The sequence below is a fragment of the Vipera berus genome, assembly GCF_964194415.1.
Source record: "Vipera berus genome assembly, chromosome: 3".
In the NCBI taxonomy this organism is placed as follows: domain Eukaryota; kingdom Metazoa; phylum Chordata; class Lepidosauria; order Squamata; family Viperidae; genus Vipera; species Vipera berus.
Genome location: NC_138204.1, coordinates 1,477,144 through 1,496,338, shown reverse-complemented (window position 1 = coordinate 1,496,338; position 19,195 = coordinate 1,477,144). Strand labels below are relative to the sequence as shown.

Genomic DNA, 19,195 nt, shown 5'->3' with positions numbered 1-19,195 from the left:
CTGGTAACCAATGCAGCTCGCGGAGCAAAGGTGTAACATGGGAGTACCGGGAAACTCCCAAGACAACTCTCGCGGCTGTATTCTGTACCAGTTGGAGCCTCCGAGTGGTCTTCAAGGGAAGCCCTATGTAGAGAGCGTTGCAGTAGTCCAGACGAGAGGTCACGAGCACATGAGTGACCGTACACAGGGCATCTCGGTCCAGATAGGGCCGCAACTGGCGCACCAGGCGAACCTGGGCAAAGGCCCCCCTAGTCACAGCTACTATATTGTCTTCCAAAGTAGTGCCATTGTATGTAGTCAGACTGGCTGATCTTCTTGCAGCTGCTCACCAGGTGGTCCTCGCTTCTTTGACTTCTTTTCAGAGGCAGCACTTGCTGTTTCTCACTGTCTTCTCAATTCTGTCTTTGTATACCTTTGTTCTTACGGCTTGGTCTTGCGTGGCCAGAATTAGCCCCTCTGTCTCTTCAACGTTCCTGCTCTTAGCCATTGCCAGGTCTTGTTGTTATCTGCGTTATCTGTTACTTTTCTTTTTTTAAATGTGTTGGCCATGTAATGCTTTGTCTTCCCTCCTTTCTCTTCTTCGTTTGATCGCTCTTGTAGGCCAGTTTGTTCTCTCCAGTAAGCCTTCCTGATATATTAATTTCAGTGTATCTTCTTCGTTGTCCTTCAAATATTCTTCCAAAGCCTTTTTTTTTTTCTTCAACCATCTGATGTCCTTGCAACGGTTCACGCCCACCTATTTGCCTTGGTAAGTAGAGTCTGTCAGCGTCGCTACTAAGGATGAAGGATGATTGATTCATTGTCCTTATTTTTCTGCTCTTCCTATCCATTGCTTTTAGTCCTGCTTGAGTCCAGACCACTATTCCAGCTGTGTATCTAATGACTGGAGTTTCCTAAGTATTAATTGCCTGGATGGTGTTTCCTCCGCTGAGTTTGGACTTTAAGAGCTTCTTCACTCTCTTCATGTATTCACCTCTAATCTTTTTTCTTGAATTCAGTGTGCTTGATGCTGTCAGCTTGAAGGATGCCCAGGTACAAATATGATCATTTCATCCAGACCAGACCCTTTTATGTTATTTCCGTAGGGCGTCTTGGTTCCTTCAATTTTTCACTGTTTTTCCCTGATGATTTTAAGCAGGGCGCATTTGTCCAGTCCAAACTCCATTGCAATATCTTGGCTGTGTATACAGATAGCGTTGAGCAGCGATTGTATTTCAGACAGAGTTTTTCCATACAGCTTCAGATCGTCCGTGTAAAGGAGGTGGGACAGCCTGGCAGATGTTTCTGATGTTAGATGCCAAATTTTGAGAATGAAGGCAGGACTGCAGTGGCTTCGTGGCTGAGGATTGCTACTGAAAGGCAAGGAGAGAAATTGAGTCAAGGGTGTTTGCTGAGCATGGCCAAGGCGGTCAAGATTTATTGATTTGACTTTATTTGATGGGATGCGATTTAATTTGATTTTTATAGCTGCCCATGTCAGCAAACGACTCTGGGCGGTTCACAGTTCAAAAACACATATTACAATTGAAATCTTTAAATCGTTTGAAAAAAATAAAACCATTAAAATGCTTAAAAAAAATTAAAACGTCTGATCTGAGTGCCTACAAAGCCAAACGGTGACCACAATCAACACTCCAGGATGTCATGTGCAATGCACATAACACAACTTGGACTGTTGCCCCAACTTGACCTCCATCTTGACTTTTTTAACCCTAACCCTCCACAATACGGAGTTGAATTGTGCCTGGAATGGGCCCTTTGCTCAGGAACTGCAGCCTGGGCTTGGTAACCGTGTCATCTTCTCTGCCACTCATTCCTGGAGATATGACATTTTCCCCTGGGCCTCCTTTCCCCATCTCCCCATCCATCTTTCCTAAAAGCTTCCCAGGCCCTCTGACCGGCAAGTAAACGGCACCCTGGGCATCCTGGTTTGAGTATGGACAAGGCTGTCCCTGATGAATAACTGGGCTTGACACATGGCAACTGAAGAATTCTGGGAGTTGAAGTCCACACATAGTGGCTGAGGGATTCTGGAGTTGTAGTCCACATGTGGTGGCTGAGGGATTCTGGGAGTTTCCCAGAACAAGAACATAGAATATTGGAAGGGACCTCAGAGGTCTTCTAGGCCAACCCCCTGCTCAGGCATTCCAGTCTCTTCTTAAAAACTTCCAGTGATGAAGCACCCACAACGTCTGGAGGCAGGTTGTTCCACTGGTTAATTGTTCCCCCATTATCAGGAAATTTCTCCTTAGTTCCAGGTTGCTTCTCTCCTTGGTTAGTTTCCATCCGTTGTTTCATGGTGGCTGAGGGATTCTGGGGGTTGAAGTCCACACTTGGAGGCTGAGGGATTCTGGGGGTTGAAGTCCACACTTGGAGGCTGAGGGATTCTGGGAGTTGAAGTCCACACCTGATGTGATGGACTATAGTTCAGCAGATCAGAAGAGGGACGGAGGCATTGCAGAGGAGTAAGAGGCAGCCCAGCCTGGATATCCCGTGTGAGAGAAAGAGGGTGAAGACAGCCCCTCCTGACTGGTTCCCAGGGTGTGTTGTAGATGCAGATAGTCAAATCTTTAGTCTGGCAAAGATTCTGTCGATAGGTGTGAAACAATAAAGAAGTCAGCTGGGAAGGATTACAGCTTGTCATCCTTGATTTAGGGCTTGACAGCTGCCCAGATTTCCATCTTCTCTTGGAACAAAAGCAGAGGTTTTTTTCCCCTGGCTTGTTGTGTACCTTGGCAAGGGACACCTGCACAGCTTCGGTGTGCCTGACCTCACAGTCCAACTTAAGCTTCTTCCCAGCCCATATTTTAAAGGCCACTAAAATGATTTTCCACGTTCTGGAAAACCAGCAGTTTTTCCTGCTTCATCCAATCCAGTCAGAAGATATAAATTGCATTTCACTTTCTCCTTCCTATCAGCTCCCCCAGAGCGTCTGGGTGAAATTCACGGCCCCCGTTATCCATCAGTCCGTCAGCATCTTCAAAACCTGCCCCCTCCCCAAATGAGGGCAACGGGGCTTGCTGTGTTCCCTCTCCCCCCCCCCCCAGACGGAGATCCAAACGGCTGTTACAAAATGTTCTGTCCCGCAGAAAGAGACGGTGAAATTCCTCTTGCGAAAAGGTACACACGCTAAAAAGGGCATCTGCACATCCTGGCCAAGGAGGGAAAGAAGGAGCAGATTCATAACCAGGGTTTATTGCGAGTCTGTGGTTTGCAGCAGGAAGTTTAGATGCTCTTGGAGTCACCTGGCTCTCGGCCCTGATTTTCTGGAACAGCCGGTCAAAGCGAGACCCATCCCTAAAAACCTGCCTATAATCTGCACGTAAATCCCCCTCTTAAATTTCATCCCCAGCTAGTCAAAAGGCCTTTCATGACCACAGATAATCCCACTGTCAAGTCTCCGAGGAGGGCTGGCCTTTTCAAGGGACTCTGACGCCCAACGTTATGGCTTGACGCCTACAAAGGGAGCTGCTTGTTCATTTTTTCATTCACTTGGGTCACCTTGTCGCTGGAAGTGAAAATGCTGAGGAGGGGGAGGGGAGGAGAGGGAGGGAGGGAGAGGAGAAGGGAGGAGGAAGAGAAGGAGGAAGAGGAGGAAGAGGAGGGGGAGGGGGAGAGGGAGGAAGAGACGGAGTAGGGAGGAGAAGAAGGGAGGAGGAGGAGGAGAGGTAGGGGGAGGAAGAGAAGAGAGGAGGGGCAGGGGGAGGAGGAGGAAGAGAATGAGGAAGAGGAGGAAGAGGAGGGGGAGGGGGAGAGGGAGGAAGAGACGGAGAAGGGAGGAGGAGAGAGGGGGAGGAGGAGAGGTAGGGGGAGGAAGAGAGGAGGAGAAGGGAGGAGGAAGAGGAGGGGCAGGGGGAGGAGGAGGAGGAGGAGGACGAGGGAGAGAGGAAGAGAAGTGAGGAGGAGGAAGAGAAGTGAGGAGGAGGAAGAGGAGGAGGGAGGAGAGAGGAAGTGGGAGAAAGGAGGAGGGAGGAGGAGAAGTGAGGAGAAGTGAGGAGGAGGAAGAGGAGGAGAAGGGAGAGAGGAAGAGGGAGGGAGAGGAGAAGGGAGGAGGAAGAGAAGGAGGAAGAGGAGGAAGAGGAGGGGGAGGGGGAGAGGGAGGAAGAGACGGAGTAGGGAGGAGAAGAAGGGAGGAGGAGGAGGAGAGGTAGGGGGAGGAAGAGAAGAGAGGAGGGGCAGGGGGAGGAGGAGGAAGAGAATGAGGAAGAGGAGGAAGAGGAGGGGGAGGGGGAGAGGGAGGAAGAGACGGAGAAGGGAGGAGGAGAGAGGGGGAGGAGGAGAGGTAGGGGGAGGAAGAGAGGAGGAGAAGGGAGGAGGAAGAGGAGGGGCAGGGGGAGGAGGAGGAGGAGGAGGACGAGGGAGAGAGGAAGAGAAGTGAGGAGGAGGAAGAGAAGTGAGGAGGAGGAAGAGGAGGAGGGAGGAGAGAGGAAGTGGGAGAAAGGAGGAGGGAGGAGGAGAAGTGAGGAGAAGTGAGGAGGAGGAAGAGGAGGAGAAGGGAGAGAGGAAGAGGGAGGAAGAGGAGAATGGAGGAGGAAGAGGAGGAGGAAGGAGAGAGGAAGTGGGAGGAAGAGGAGGGAGGAGGAGACGACTGGCAGAGACAGGATGGATTTTCATTCGCCAGGGAACGGGATGTCCCAAAGGTGTTTTTTTTTTCAAGAGGCAGCTGGACTTCCTTGTTTTTCTCTGAAGACATTTCACTTCTCCTCCCAGAAGCTTCTTCAGCTCTGATGGGAAGCGAAACGTCTCCAAAGAACACCAAGAAAGCCCACTTGCCTCTTTTAAAAAGCACCCTTGGGAGAACCAGGACCTCACTGAGGACCGAGACTCTCCGCAGGCAGGGAACCGGATGTGAAAGCCTTGAACCTACTTAAGGGCAGAAAATTCCCACCAGGCTGGAGGACGCTCAGATCTGTTTGCATTTGCCCCACAAAGCCTACACAAATATGTGTTTCCTGAAGGACGAGTCTCCCTGGAGATGCCCTAGTCATGCTGCTGGGAAATTGACTCTTTTGTGGAGGAAACAGAGGCTGGAGGCCATCTTCCTCAACCTCAGCCAGTTGAAGCTGGACTTCAATTCCCAGAGTTCCCCAGCCAGATCCATGCTTCTCAACCTCAGCCATTTGAAGCTGGGTGAACTTCAACTCCCAGAATTCCCCAGCCAGAACTATATGTCTCAACTTTGGCCACTTAAATCTGGGTGGACTTCAACTCCCAGAATTCCCCAGCCAGCCTGCTCGCCTCCTTTTCCTCCCCCCACCCACAAAGGAGATCAAAGTTCAGTTCCCAAAGGACCTCACCTGGTACCTGAGGACTTGCTAGGAGGAACGTTGAGGTCCTGTTCGAGTCCTGATCAAGATCTTCTTGGGTGGCACCACTCCAGGGCTTCAGAAGCAGTTTTGGTTCTTCTCCTCCACCCCAAAACACCTCAAAAAATCTGCCACCCCAAATGCAGATGTGTCAAGAGCTCACGTACCACAAGGCAAACTTGGTCTGAATGAGGAGGGATCCATCTTTTGTGCAGGAGATCCACTTAGCGCTACGTTATCCTTTAGCTGTAGGGGACAGAAGACAGGTGGACCAATACTTTTCTTTCCTGACAAAAGAGAAGTTGACTTTGTGCCAGAGAGAGGGAAGAGCAGGAGAAGAGCTGGTCTAAAACTGGATCAGGCCAAACACTCCTCCAATTGGATTCATCAGATCGAGAGAAACCTAATTTTCGTTACTATAGTAAAAGGATAAATATGAGTTATGTCAGGGGTCTTCCAACTTGGCCCTTTTAGGACTTGTGGACTTCAACTCCCAGAATTCTGGGAGTTGAAGTCCACAAGTCCTAAAAGGGCCAAGTTGGAAGACCCCTGAGTTAGATGATACAGCTGTGAGATGGATCTATAAGGGTGTCCTAAGTGGATTCAGATCAGATCAAGACCTATCACTTTGAATGCACGTTAGTCTAGAGGGAACAACAGAATTACAGGACTGGAAGGGACCCTGGAGGTCTTCTAGTCCAACCCTTTGCTCAAATAGGAGACCCTATACCATTTCAGACAGATGGTGGCCCACTCTCTCCTTTAAAACCTCCACAACTTCTGGAGACGCCACAACTTCCACCAGGAAATCCCCTCCTTAGTTCCAGGTTGCTTCTCTCCTTGTTTGGTTTCCATCCGTGGCTTCTTGTCCTGCCTTCCGGCGCTTTGGAGAAGAGGTGGACCCCCCCTCTTCTTTGGGGCAGCCCCCCAAATATTGGAAGGCTGCTATAATCCACTGGGCTCCATCCTGGACCGTTCCATATTTTTTTTTTGTGAAAGACTTTGATGTGACGGAGGACACACTAAATCTGCAGATAAGGTTAGGAGGAATGACCAACCCTTCTAGAAGGGACCCAGAAGGTCCAAACTAGCGAGACAGACCTAAGACTGATCTGAAACAAGCCGAAGAAAAGTCAGGGCCTGCTTCTAGAGAGAGAGAGAGAGAGAGAGAGAGAAATGCAAAGCATGAGTCTAGGATGGGGAAACAAGAGTTGGCAGCCCTACGTGGGAAAGGGATTGGGTGTCCTTCTTCATCGGAGGCTGAAGCTGAGCCAGCCCTGGGATGCAGCTGCTAAAAAGGCCAGCACTATTTTTAGACGTATCAGCAAGAGCGTAAAGTCCACCCCGTGGGGAGTCGTCGGCCTTCTCTGCTTCATTGGCTTGGACTTGACTTGACTTTCCTATTTCCTGTTTTATTCTCATAGAAACATGGAATTGTAGGGATGGGAGGACACCTGAAGGTCTTCTAGTCCACCCAGCCACCACCCGAGGTTTTATACCACCCTGGACAAATGTTACCCAACCTTTTCGAGAAAGCCTATTTCATTTCATTTATTTTATATTTTATTATTTTTTCTTTATGTCAATGATTCTCCAAGATGAACGATGCCTTGAAGTTCTTCGAGGGTTTCATCTCTTGGAACCATGACACTTCACTTCACTTCACTTCACTTCACTTCACTTCACTTCACTTCACTTTACTTTACTTCACTTTACTTCACTTTACTTCACTTTACTTCACTTTACTTTATTTTACTTTACTTTACTTTACTTTACTTCACTTCACTTCACTTTACTTTACTTTCTTTACTTCACTTCACTTCACTTTACTTTACTTTACTTTACTTTACTTCACTTTACTTCACTTTACTTCACTTTACTTCACTTTACTTTACTTCACTTTACTTCACTTTACTTTACTTTACTTTACTTTACTTTACTTCACTTCACTTCACTTTACTTTACTTTCTTTACTTCACTTCACTTCACTTCACTTTACTTTCTTTACTTTACTTTCTTTACCTTACTTTACCTTACTTTGCTTTACTCTACTTTACTTACTTTACTTTAGTTTCTTTATTTTAGCTTACTTTACCTTACCTTAAAAGGGACGCGGTGGCTCAGTGGGTTAGGACGCTGAGCTTGTCGATCGGAAGGTCGGCAGTTTGGCGGGTCGAATCCCGAGTGCCGCGTAACAGTGAGCGCGCCTGTTACTTGTCCCAGCTTCTGCCAACCTAGCAGTTCGAAAGCACGTAAAAATGCGAGTAGAAAAATAGGGACCACTCCGGTGGGAAGGTAACAGCGTTCCGTGCGCCTTTGGCGTCTAGTCATGCCGGCCACATGACCACGGAGACGTCCTGGGACAAGCGCCGGCTCTTCGGCTTTGAAACGGAGATGAGCACCGGCCCCGAGAGTCGGAAACGACGAGCACGCGTGTGCGGGGGAACCTTTACCTTTACCTAACCTTACCTTACTTTACTTTATTTTACTTTACTTACTTAACTTAACTTAACTTTCTTTATTTTAGCTTACTTTACCTTACCTTATTTACTTTACTTTTTACTGTATTATGTTGCTACGTTATGTTACGTTATATTACGTTGTTATTTTTGCCATGGCCTTTGTTCAGGGGTGTGTTTGTGGCACTGTTTCTGTTTAGCCAACCTCCGTAGGACTTGGAGCTATTTGGATGCCCGTTTTAAAAACAAAAACCCAAACAAACAGGTGGGGCTTTGATCAATAGCATTCTCGCGTCCCCCATCTTGGAACATAGAATCTGGAAGGGACCTTGGAGGTCTTCTAGTCCAGCCCCCTGCTCAAGCAGGAGACCCCATACCGTCTCAGACATCTTCTTAAAAACCTCCAGTCAGGGAGCGCCCACGATCTCTGGAGGCAGGCTGTCTTCCGTCTAGTCCGCCCGCTTTCCAAGGCAGGGGTCTCGTACCACCCCAGTCGCAAGGATGTCCCGTCTATTTCTGACAACCTCGAGGATCTCGACTTTCTCGACCACCTTTGGGGACATCCTTGATCGGGGATCTTGCCTCAAAGAGGCCTGGTGGTGCAGTGGTTTGGGGGCAGGATCGGAGGCAAAAACCTGACCCACAGCCGGGTTTGATCCTAACTGGTTCAAGCTGGACTCAGCCCTCCATCCTTCCAAAGTCAGTAAAATGAGGACTCGGATTGTGTTTTTGGGGGGCCGGGGGGGGGGCAAGAAGCTGACTCCGGAAACTGCTTGGAGAGGATTGTAAAGCCCTGTGAAGCGGTATGTCAGTGTTATTGCAGTATTTTCCTCCCTCCCTTCCTTTCTTTCTTTCTTTCTTTCTTTCTTTCTTTCTTTCTTTCTTTCTTTCTTTCTTTCTTTCTTTCTTTCTCTCCTTCCTTCCTTCCTCCCTCCCTTTTCTTTCTTTCTTTCTTTCTTTCTTTCTTTCTTTCTTTCTTTCTTTCTTTCTTTCTTTCTTTTTCTCTTCCTTCCTTTCTTTCTTCCCTCCCTCCCTTTCTTTCTCTTTCTTTCTTTCTTTCTTTCTTTCTTTCTTTCTTTCTTTCTTTCTTTCTTTCTCTCATTCCCTCCCTCCCCCCTTCCTCCCTCTCTCTCTCCTTTCCTCCCTCTCTCCTTTCCTTCCTTCCTTCCTTCCTTCCTTCCTTCCTTCCTCTGTCTCTGTCTCTTTCTTTCTTTCTTTCTCTCATTCCCTCCCTCCTCCCTTCCTCCCTCTCTCTCTCCTTTCCTCCCTCTCTCCTTTCCTTCCTTCCTTCCTTCCTCTGTCTCTCTGTCTCTTTCTTTCTTTCTTTCTTTCTTTCTTTCTTTCTTTCTTTCTTTCTTTCTTTCTTTCTCTCATTCCCTCCCCCCTTCCTCCCTCTCTCTCTCCTTTCCTCCCTCTCTCCTTTCCTTCCTTCCTTCCTTCCTTCCTTCCTTCCTTCCTTCCTTCCTTCCTGTGTCTCTCTGTCTCTTTCTTTCTTTCTTTCTTTCTTTCTTTCTTTCTTTCTTTCTTTCTTTCTTTCTTTCTTTCTTTCTTTCTTTCTTTCTTTCTTTCAATTCTTTGACATAGTTGCTCATTTTTGGTGGTGGCACAGTGGTAGTTTGATAGTCAGAATGCAGTATTGCAGGCTAACTCACTGCCCACAGCCTGTAGTTCGATCCTGACAGGGCTCAAGGTTGACTCAGCCTTCCATCTTTCCGAGGTGGGTAAAATGAGGACTCAGATTGTTGGGGGGGTGGGAGAAGAGGCTGACTCCGTAAACCATTTAGAGAGGGTGGCAAAGCACTAGGAAGCAGTCTGTAAGTATATAGTAAGAGCTTTTGCTATCGCACACTTCCCTTTGCAGAGCTGGGGGGGGGGTGCCAAGACCTCCAGAGGCGCCAACGCAGCTGGCATCTCCTGCCCTCCTCAGCCTCCCGCAGTCCAGGGTGCAGGAAGTGCCTCTGTTTCTGGCAACGCTTTGGGGTTTCCTGGCCAGGACAGGATTTTTGGGTGAGATGGGGTGGGTCCAGGTGACAGAGAACAAAAGGCAGCCTGTTGCGGCTAATTGCTTGTGAATACTTTACAGGTTCCATCCTGCTCCTTCCGGAGACCGCACAAAACCCTCCCTGTCTGCTGAGGGGAAAACACAGGAACGTCTGTCCTCCTGGCCACACGAAGGGCTTAGAAAGAAATGTCCTATATCTTAGGTGATTGAGTTGCACGCCTGGCTGCCCTGGCTCGGAGCCCTGTTTAGAAAAGCGGAGAATTAAAGAGAGAGAGAGAGAGAAAGGATGGCTTGATAGACAGACAGATATGAATCCCACTTACAAAGCTGAGGCAAGCAGAATAACAGGATTGGAAGGGACCTTGGAGATCTTCTAGTCCAACCCCCTGCTCAGGCAGGAAACCCCATAACATTCCAGACAAGTTACTCCAGTCATGAAGCACCCACAACTTAATAATAATAATAGAGTTAGAAGGGAACTTGGAGGTCATCTAGTCCAACCCTCTGCTCAGGCAGGAAACCCTATACCAGGGATAGGCAACCTTGGCTCTTTTATGACTTGCAGACTTCAACTCCCAGAATTCCCGAGCCAGCATGGCTCAGCTTGGAAACCTCTCCCTTTCTCCTCAGCAGAGCTGGCTCAGGAATTCTGGGAGTTGAAGTCCACCAGTCATAAAAGAGCCGAGGTTGCCTACCCCTGCCCTATACTATTCCAGACAAATGGCTGGCCAGTCTTTTCTTTAAAACTTCCAGCGTTGGAGCATTCACCGCTTCTGGAGGCAGGTTGTTCCACTGGTTAATTGTTCTCACTGTCAGGAAGTTTTTCTTTAGTCCCAGGTTGCGTCTTCTCTCGTTGATGAGTTTCCATCCGTTGCTTCTTGTCCTGCCTTTCAGGCACTTTGGAGAAGAGATTGACTCCCTCTTCTTTGGGGCAGCCCCTGAGATATTGGAAGGCTGCTATCACGTTACCCCAATCCTTTTCACTAGATTAGACCTACCCAATTCCTGCAATCTTCTTCATATGTTTTAGCCTCCAGTCCCCTAATCAACTTTGTTGCTCTTCTCTGCACTCTTTCGAGAGTCTCAGCATCTTTTTTTACATCATGGTGACCAAAACTGGATACAGGATTCCAAGTGTGGCTTTACCAAGGCCTTGTAAAGCGGTATTAACTCTTCACGTGACCTTGATTCTATCCCTCTGTAAATACAGACTAGGACTGCATTGGATTTTTCGGCAGCTGCAGCACACAGCCGGCTCATGCTTAAGTTATTAAATAAATATGACATTAAGCAGATAAGACAGTTCCCTAAAATATCCTGGCTGTGAGTTTCTGCTCCCAAATTCTCAACCTGGGTCACGCCGAGTGAGCAGCTATAGGAAGTTGATGGTGCTGAGGGTGGGACCCAGGCTGGGAGAGGTGTAGACATGGGTCAAGACCCCGAATTAGAAGAGAATCTGTAGCTCAGGACTGAACTGTGAGGTCCTTGATGCTCTTTAAGCTTGGGTGTTTTCTTGCAGGCGTTTCACTACCCAAAGTGTTAGAAGGGAGTGGGGTTTGTGGAGAGGAGGAGGAGCAGGAGGAGCTGTGGGATCCCTGCTACTCTCTTGAGCTTGCTTGTTTTCTTGCAGACATTTCATGACCCAACTAGGGAACATCATCAGTGCTAGAGGGAGTGGGGTTTGTGGAGAGGAGGAGGAGGAGGAGGAGGAGGAGGAGGAGGAGGAGGAGGAGGAGGAGGAGGAAGAACTGTGGGATCCCTGGTGCTCTCTGAGCTTCATTGTTTTCTTGCAGATATTTCATGACCCAACTAGGGAACATCATCAGTGCTAGAAGGGAGTGTGGCTTGCTCTCTGTTTACACACAAGTGCCTTGCCCGGTCAGTGTTGATGGGGCTGTTGTCTTTTTCTTCTTGCTGGTTGCTTGATCAGCCTGTCATTTACTGTTAGCTTCTTTGTTTGAGTTGGTAATTCCTGGTTTCTTTCCTGCTTGGCTGCTGGTCTAATATTGGTGGTTTATACCTGCCACGGTGCACCACGTCTCATTTGCCCCCCATCTCACGCTGAGATGACTCTGAGCAGCTTCAACATTGGAAGCTATAAAAACATAATAACTAAATATTTCTAAAAAACAACAGAATAGAATTAAAATCAACAGTAAAATTGCAATTAAAAAATGGGGGGAGAGAGAGCAGGATGTGCGGGGCTGTGTGTGTGGAAACAGGTCAGGACTTGTCACTGCCTGAAGGAGATCCGTGGTGGGCAAGGCCACCTTCTGGTGCCCAAGCTCCTGAGGGTCTCCAGGTGCTGGATGCCACCCACCAGAAAGAGGGAGATAGGGCGGATGGCCACGTTCCTCCTTGTTCTGTGGCTCTTCAGGGTCCAACCGATGGAGCAAGGACTCCATTGATGCGTTCATGACCGCTGGGAACCAAGGAACCACCAGATGTTTCTGTTGAAGGCCACCAGCTCCATCTCAGCTCTCTCGCCTTCTTTCTTCCCCGAAATAGTTTGAAGAGGACATTTTGGACATCAGCTTGCAGCTGCTGGACAACAACCCCAAGTTCCTCCTTAATCAAGACAAGGACTGTGCCCGACGCAACAGCCCCATCTACATCAGCAGGGTGGTGAGCGCCATGGTAAGACCACCGACCTTTGACCTGCACTCAAGGAAAGGACAGGATGGATTCCTGGGCCAGGGTGGACTAGCACTTTCTGCCCAGATGAGAGCAGACTCAGAAGGATCCCCACCTTCTCTGATCTGGCTGAATTCTTCCTGCACTGAAATCAACAAGGTTTAAAGTTGATCTAAAGTCTAACAAGGTGGACCTACTACAGAAAACAATTTTGTAAACTTTGTTTTGCGGCAAACTTGTGCTGAGGGATCCTTGGTGCTCTCTGAGCTGGGTGGCTTTCTTGCAGATGTTTCATGACCAAACTAGGTAACATCATGAGTGCTGGAAGGGAGTGGGGTTTGGGGGGAGGAGGAGGAGGAGGAGGAGGAGGAGGAGGAGGAGGAGGAGGAGGAATACAGTGTGGTCCTTGATGCAGCCTGAGCTTGGTTGCTTTCTTGTGGACGTTTCATTACCAAGCAAAGTAACATCATCAGTGCTGGAAGGGAGTGGGGTTTGGGGAGAGGAGGAGGAGGAGGAGGAGGAGGAGGAGGAGGAGGAGGAGGAGGAGGAGGAGGAGGAGGAGGAGGAGGAATACAGTGTGGTCCTTGATGCAACCTGAGCTTGGTTGCTTTCTTGTGGACGTTTCATTACCAAGCAAAGTAACATCATCAGTGCTGGAAGGGAGCAAGCTTTGCTCTCAATTTACCCCACTCCCTACTGGAACTGATGATGTTGCCTAGTTTGGTAATGAAACGTCTGCAAGAAAACATCTAAGCTCAGAGAACAGCAAGGATCCCTCAGCTCAACCCTGAGTTGCCAGTATTCTTCTTTCTTTACTGAAACTTGTGTTATCTCACACTGAGGCGTTGCCTTCTTGGCTGCAGGTCAACTGCAATGATGACAAAGGCATCCTCTTCGGACGCTGGGACAACCGCTACGATGACGGGGTCAGCCCCATGACCTGGAGTGGCAGCGTGGACATCCTTCGCAGGTGGCAGAAGTACGGATGCCAACCGGTTCGGTACGGGCAATGCTGGGTCTTTGCTGCGGTGGCCTGCACAGGTGAGAATCCACAACAGGTCAAGATGCTGCCCAGGTGGTCACAATCATGACAGTGCAGCTGGTTGGAGGGAGAAGTTCAAGAGGTGTTTAAGAGGTCCTTTTTGCCCAAAAGGCAACTGGCCTTCCTTGGTTTTCCTTGAAAACCTTTTGCTTCTCATCCAGAACTGAAGAAGCTTCCTGGATGAGAAGTGAAACATCTTCAAGGAAATATCTGTGAAGATTCTTCCTCATCCAGGTCCTGGTTGTCCAAAGGTGCTTCTTCAGGAGGCAACTGGACTGACTTGTGTTTCTTTGAAGACGTTTCACTTATCATCCTAAAAGCTTCTTCCGCTCTGACTGGGTGGTGGGGAATGGGAGGATTTATACTCCTTGCAGACAGTTGGATATTTGCCTCCTTTTAGACTTCCAAGTGGCCTCAACAACCCTCTGAAAGAAGGCAAATGACCAGCTGTCTGCAAGGAGTATAAATCCTTCCATTCCCCACCATCCGGTCAGAACCTGAAGAAGCTTCTGGGATGAGAAGCAAAACGTCTTCAAGGAAAAACAAGAAAGTCCAGTTGCCTTCTGAAAAAAGAATCTCCACAGGCAATAAGTTCAAGAGATGTTTCGGCCCAACAAGGTGGACAAGGTAGAAGCCAATGCTACGTAGATCAGGGCTACATATATTGGAACAGATGTACTAATCTTATAAGTTTAAACAAGATTCCCTTCCCTGAAAATCTTCATGTGAACTTGGAAAGAGATTGAGCTGTTTTCCGACTTTCCTTCCTTAAGACCCTCTTATCCGACTGTAGAGGTTCTTCAAGGCCATCCTCTCTTCTCTTGATCAGGATGTAGCCAACGTGGTGGGATTCCACAGAAATGAGGGATTGGGTTTGTTGGTTGACTCTCCTCACAGTGAGGTCAAAAAAGTCAAGATGGCAGCCACACCCGTGTGATCAAAGCCTTGCCTCCGCTTCAACCATGGCTGGGCTTCAACTCAGCTGGTTGTAGTTAAAATCATATGGGGTCTCCTGCTTGAGGAGGGGGTTGGGCTAGAAGACCTCCAAGGTCCCTTCCAACTCTGAATAGAATAGAATAGAGCTGGAAGGGACCTTAGAGGTCTTCTAGTCCAGCCCCCTGCTCAAGCAGGAGGACCTCTGTTTGCATTCTGTAAAATCCTGACCTTTTGGCCCTCCTGTGGTGACCCTGTTTGTCAGATAATTCTTTTTCTTTCAATTTAAGTGCAAATAAATCTGTACAGGTTAGTCCTCCACTTACAACAGTTGATTTAGCGACCGTTCGAAGTCACAACGGCACTGGAAAAAGTGACATGACCATTTTTCACAATTACAACCGTCGCAGTGTCCCTCGGGGTCACGCGATCAAAATTCTGACTCTGGCAATTGACTCGTATTTATGACGATTGCACAGCGTCCCGCGGTGTGTGTGTCCCGTGATCCCTTTTGCGACCTTCTGACAAGCACAGTCAACGGGGGAAGCCAGATTCACTTAACAACCTTGTTGCTAACTTAACCACTGTGCTGATTCACTTAGCAACTGGGGCAAGAAAAGTCGTAAAATGGGGCAAAACTCACGGAACAGCCGTCTCGCTTAGCAAGGGAAGTTTCCCGGGCTAACTGACTCTCCTTTATCTAAGCCTAGTAGGGTTCATCACATTCACCCTGCCCACCCACCCACCCACCCACCCCGAAAAATTCCCGCTGCCTCTTGTATGCCTTTGTTGTGACTCAGGGCCAGCCTGTGGGTCCGGCAGCCGGCTCAGATGTCTCGGATGACTCAGATGAGGGGGAGGAGGAGTGTGTGGAAGACGAACCGGCTGATGATGGCTTGGAGGCTTCGCAGAGCCCCCAGCCGGGGCCCTCTTCTCAGCTGCGTGAGCCCGATAGTGCGGAGGATGATGACCCACAGCTGGCCCTGTTCAAGGACGCCCGACGCAGGAGGCAGTCGAGCAGGACCAAACAGAGAAAGGCTGTGGGACTCCTCGGGAGGAGGCACAGGGAGGCCACGCCCTGATCTCTAAATAAAAGGAGTGTTTGGGGAAGGGCTGGTTGCTGAAAGCAACCCTTCCGTTTGAGGATTCAAGTTCCAGTGTTTTTGTTTCTTGTTCTGTTATTTGAGTAATAAATCTTGGCAGACGCTTTCCAGCCTTAGACGCTCTCCAGTCTCTACTGTTTGAACAGGGGTTTGCCTTATTGCAAGGCCGGTAGCAGGCTGGTTCAGAACAGCCTTGGGGAGAAGAGGAGGAACATCCCTCAGTGCAATTAAAGCAAACCATGGGCAGATTTTCTAAAAGGAAACCTCGGATTGCTTTCCAAACCGCTTCACCAGATTGTGGGTCTGGAAACCCCAATTTACAGACCTCAGGCTGACAAGCATGGTGCCCTGGTTCCGACAGATGAAACTCTTCAAAAGAACTTTGAGGCATTGTTTACCTTAAAGGATCTTTTATTCATGTAGCACAGGGGTAGGCAACCTTGGCTCTTTTATGACTCGCGGACTTCAACTCCCAGGAATTCTGGGAGTTGAAGTCCACAAGTCATGAAGGGGCCATAGTTTCCCCATGCTGGCTCAGGAATTCTGGGAGTTGAAGTCCGCGAGTCATAAAAGAGCCAAGGTTGCCGACCCCTGGTGTAGCATAATATTGGCACTTACATAATCGAAGCCAAAAACTGAATTCCCCTCCCCTGGGCACAAAGTAGCAAAGCACAATTCCCTCCTCCAGTTAGCAGTCATAAATCACATTCCCCAATTAGCTCCAAGCGCGGGCTTCCTCTCCGGCTCTCCAGCCCGCCAATTCTTTATCAGCTCTGGGCTCAGTAACCTTGATTCTCACGCTAGGTTTAGTGTTGTTATGTCTAGCTGGACTCTCATCCACATGCCCCCCTCCCAGCATCATCTAACTCTAAAAGCAAAAGGGAAAAAGATGGCTACATTTCCATCTGTTGTCAATGCAAAAACACCCGATGTCAGCAGCGTTGACACATGGCTTGGACTTGTTGGGGGGCCTCTGAAAGCTGAATCTAGCCGGGGGCCAGGAAGACGAGAGAAGGAAGGGAAAGTCTCGGCTCTGGAGAAGGAACGGCGAGCAGGATTTTGGGAGAAACTCCAATTTCTCTTTAGTGCTGAAGCCTCCGTGGCAAGGAGGAAACACAAGAGGTGACTTACAGCAGTTCATATAGTGACCGTTTGAACTTACAACAGCCTTCTCTCTCTCAAAAAAAAACACCCTAAAAAAAACAGAAGCCTCCAGTCACCTCAACCCGCAACTTTCCAGCTGGGCTGAGGTTGGAAGTGCAAGAATTTGTGTCTCGTCATTCATCATTGTTGTGCTCTGTTTCTGCAGACACGTAGTTATTTCTTATCTATAGTGCAACGCGGCCTCCTCTTTCCTTTGATCTTTTTCTTCTAAATATTTAAAACCCTTCTCGCTGTATATTCCATTCGTGGGTTTCATCCCAGCAAGTTTCCGTCATGGCAATAATATCATCTCTGCCCTCCTTTACTTGAATTTCTAATTCACCCTGTTTGTTGCTCATGCTCTCTGCGTTGGTGTAGAGACATTTGAGTCCTTTAAGGCTAACCCTGCGTTTACTTTGTACATGACCACTTTTGTGGCTGAGTTCTGCTACTTCCTTACCGCCTGTTTGATGAGTGCACACGGTATGGCACATTGGAATAATTAGAATAGAATAGAATAGAATGGAATGGAATAGAATAGAATAGAATAGAATAGAATAGAATAGAATAGAATAGAATAGAATAGAATAGAATAGAATAGAATAGAATAGAATAGAATAGAATAGAATAGAATAGAATAGAATAATTTGGAATGGAATGGAATGGAACGGAACAGAATAGAATAGAATAGAATTAGAAATAAGAATAGAGTAGAGTAGAGTAGAGTAGAATAGAATAGAATAGAATAGAATAGAATAGAATAGAATAGAATAGAATAGAATAGAATAGAATAGAATAGAATAGAATAGAATAGAATAGAATAGAATAGAATAGAAATAACAGATTGTAGAATAGAATAGAACAGAACAGAACAGAGTAGAGTAGAGTAGAGTAGAGTAGAGTAGAGTAGAGTAGAGTAGAGTAGAGTAGAGTAGAGTAGAGTAGAGTAGAGTAGAATAGAATAGAATAGAATAGAATAGAATAGAATAGAATAGAATAGAATAGAATAATTTGGAATGGAATGGAATGGAACGGAACAGAATAGAATAGAATAGAATAGAATTAGAAATAAGAATAGAATAGAGTAGAGTAGAGTAGAATAGAATAGAATAGAATAGAATAGAATAGAATAGAATAGAATAGAATAGAATAGAATAGAATAGAATAGAATAGAATAGAATAGAATAGAATAGAATAATTTGGAATGGAATGGAATGGAATGGAATGGAACGGAACAGAATAGAATAGAATAGAATTAGAAATAAGAATAGAATAGAGTAGAGTAGAATAGAATAGAATAGAATAGAATAGAATAGAATAGAATAGAGTAGAGTAGAGTAGAGTAGAGTAGAGTAGAGTAGAGTAGAGTAGAGTAGAGTAGAGTAGAATAGAATAGAATAGAATAGAATAGAATAGAATAGAATAGAATAGAATAGAATAGAATAGAATAGAATAGAATAGAATAGAAGTTGGAAGGGACCTTGGAGATCTTCTAGTCCAACCCCCTGCTCAGGCAGGAAACCCTATACCACTTCAGACAAATGGCTGTCCAGTCTCTTCTTAAAAACCTCCAGTGATGGAGCACCCACAACATCTAGAGGCAGGTTGTTCCACTGGTTAATTGTTCTCGCTGTCAGGAAATTTCTCCTTAGTTCCAGGTTGCTTCTTCTCTTTGATTAGTTTCCATCCTTTGCTTCTTGTAATGGAAACTGGATGGAGGATTTCTCCTGCCTGCGGTATGAAACCATCTTGCCTTTTTTTAATGCCCTGCAGATGCCTTGCTGAATGTCTAATATTCTTTGAATGTTTGTTTGTTTACGTCCCTAGGTGTGTCTTCCCTTCCTACACAAGGCCTACAAGCACACAGCTAAGCTCCCACACTGACTTGTGGGTAGCTGTGTGCCAGGGCTTAATCCCAGGGTGTGTGTTAAGCAGAGGAAATGGAGCAAAGAATTGTTTCTTGATCAGATTGGCTTGAATGGCCAGCCAGGCTTTTGTCAAGGAAGAAGGAGGCCGTCACTCCATAGCCTGATCCTCCCAGCTCTTTTTTAAAACAAAAAATATTCAGCTACAGTCCAGGGGTAGGCAACCTTGGCTGTTTTATGACTGGTGGACTTCAACTCCCAGAATTCCTGAGGCAGCCCTGCTGAGGGGAAAGGGAGAGGTTTCCAAGCTCAGCCATGCTGGCTGAGGAATTCTGGGAGTTGAAGTCCACCAGTCATGAGGGGGCCATAGTTCCCCCACCCTGGCTGAGGAATTCTGGGAGTTGAAGTCCACGAGTCATGAAGGGGCCATAGATTCCCCCATGCTGGCTGAGGAATTCTGGGAGTTGAAGTCCACCAGTCATGAGGGGGGCCATAGTTCCCCCATGCTGGCTCAGGAATTCTGGGAGTTGAAGTCCACCAGTCATGAAGAGGCCATAGTTCCCCCATGCTGGCACAGGAATTCTGGGAGTTGAAGTCCATGAGTCATGAGGGGGCCATAGATTCCCCCATGCTGGCTCAGGAATTCTGGGAGTTGAAGTCCATGAGTCATGAGGGGGCCATAGATTCCCCCATGCTGGCTCAGGAATT

General features: G+C 47.5%; 1 protein-coding gene across 4 annotated transcripts in view; it reads left to right on the top strand.

Annotated features, from left to right (window-relative positions):
• TGM2 (transglutaminase 2) overlaps positions 1-19,195 on the top strand; it is a 73,010-nt gene that overhangs the window by 28,461 nt on the left and 25,354 nt on the right. For all 4 annotated transcript variants that reach the window (XM_081323746.1, XM_081323747.1, XM_081323748.1 and 1 more), the window contains exons 5-6: positions 12,276-12,404; positions 13,265-13,442. In XM_081323746.1, the coding sequence (XP_081179872.1) occupies positions 12,276-12,404; positions 13,265-13,442 (307 nt within the window). The remainder of the gene's footprint in view (positions 1-12,275; positions 12,405-13,264; positions 13,443-19,195) is intronic.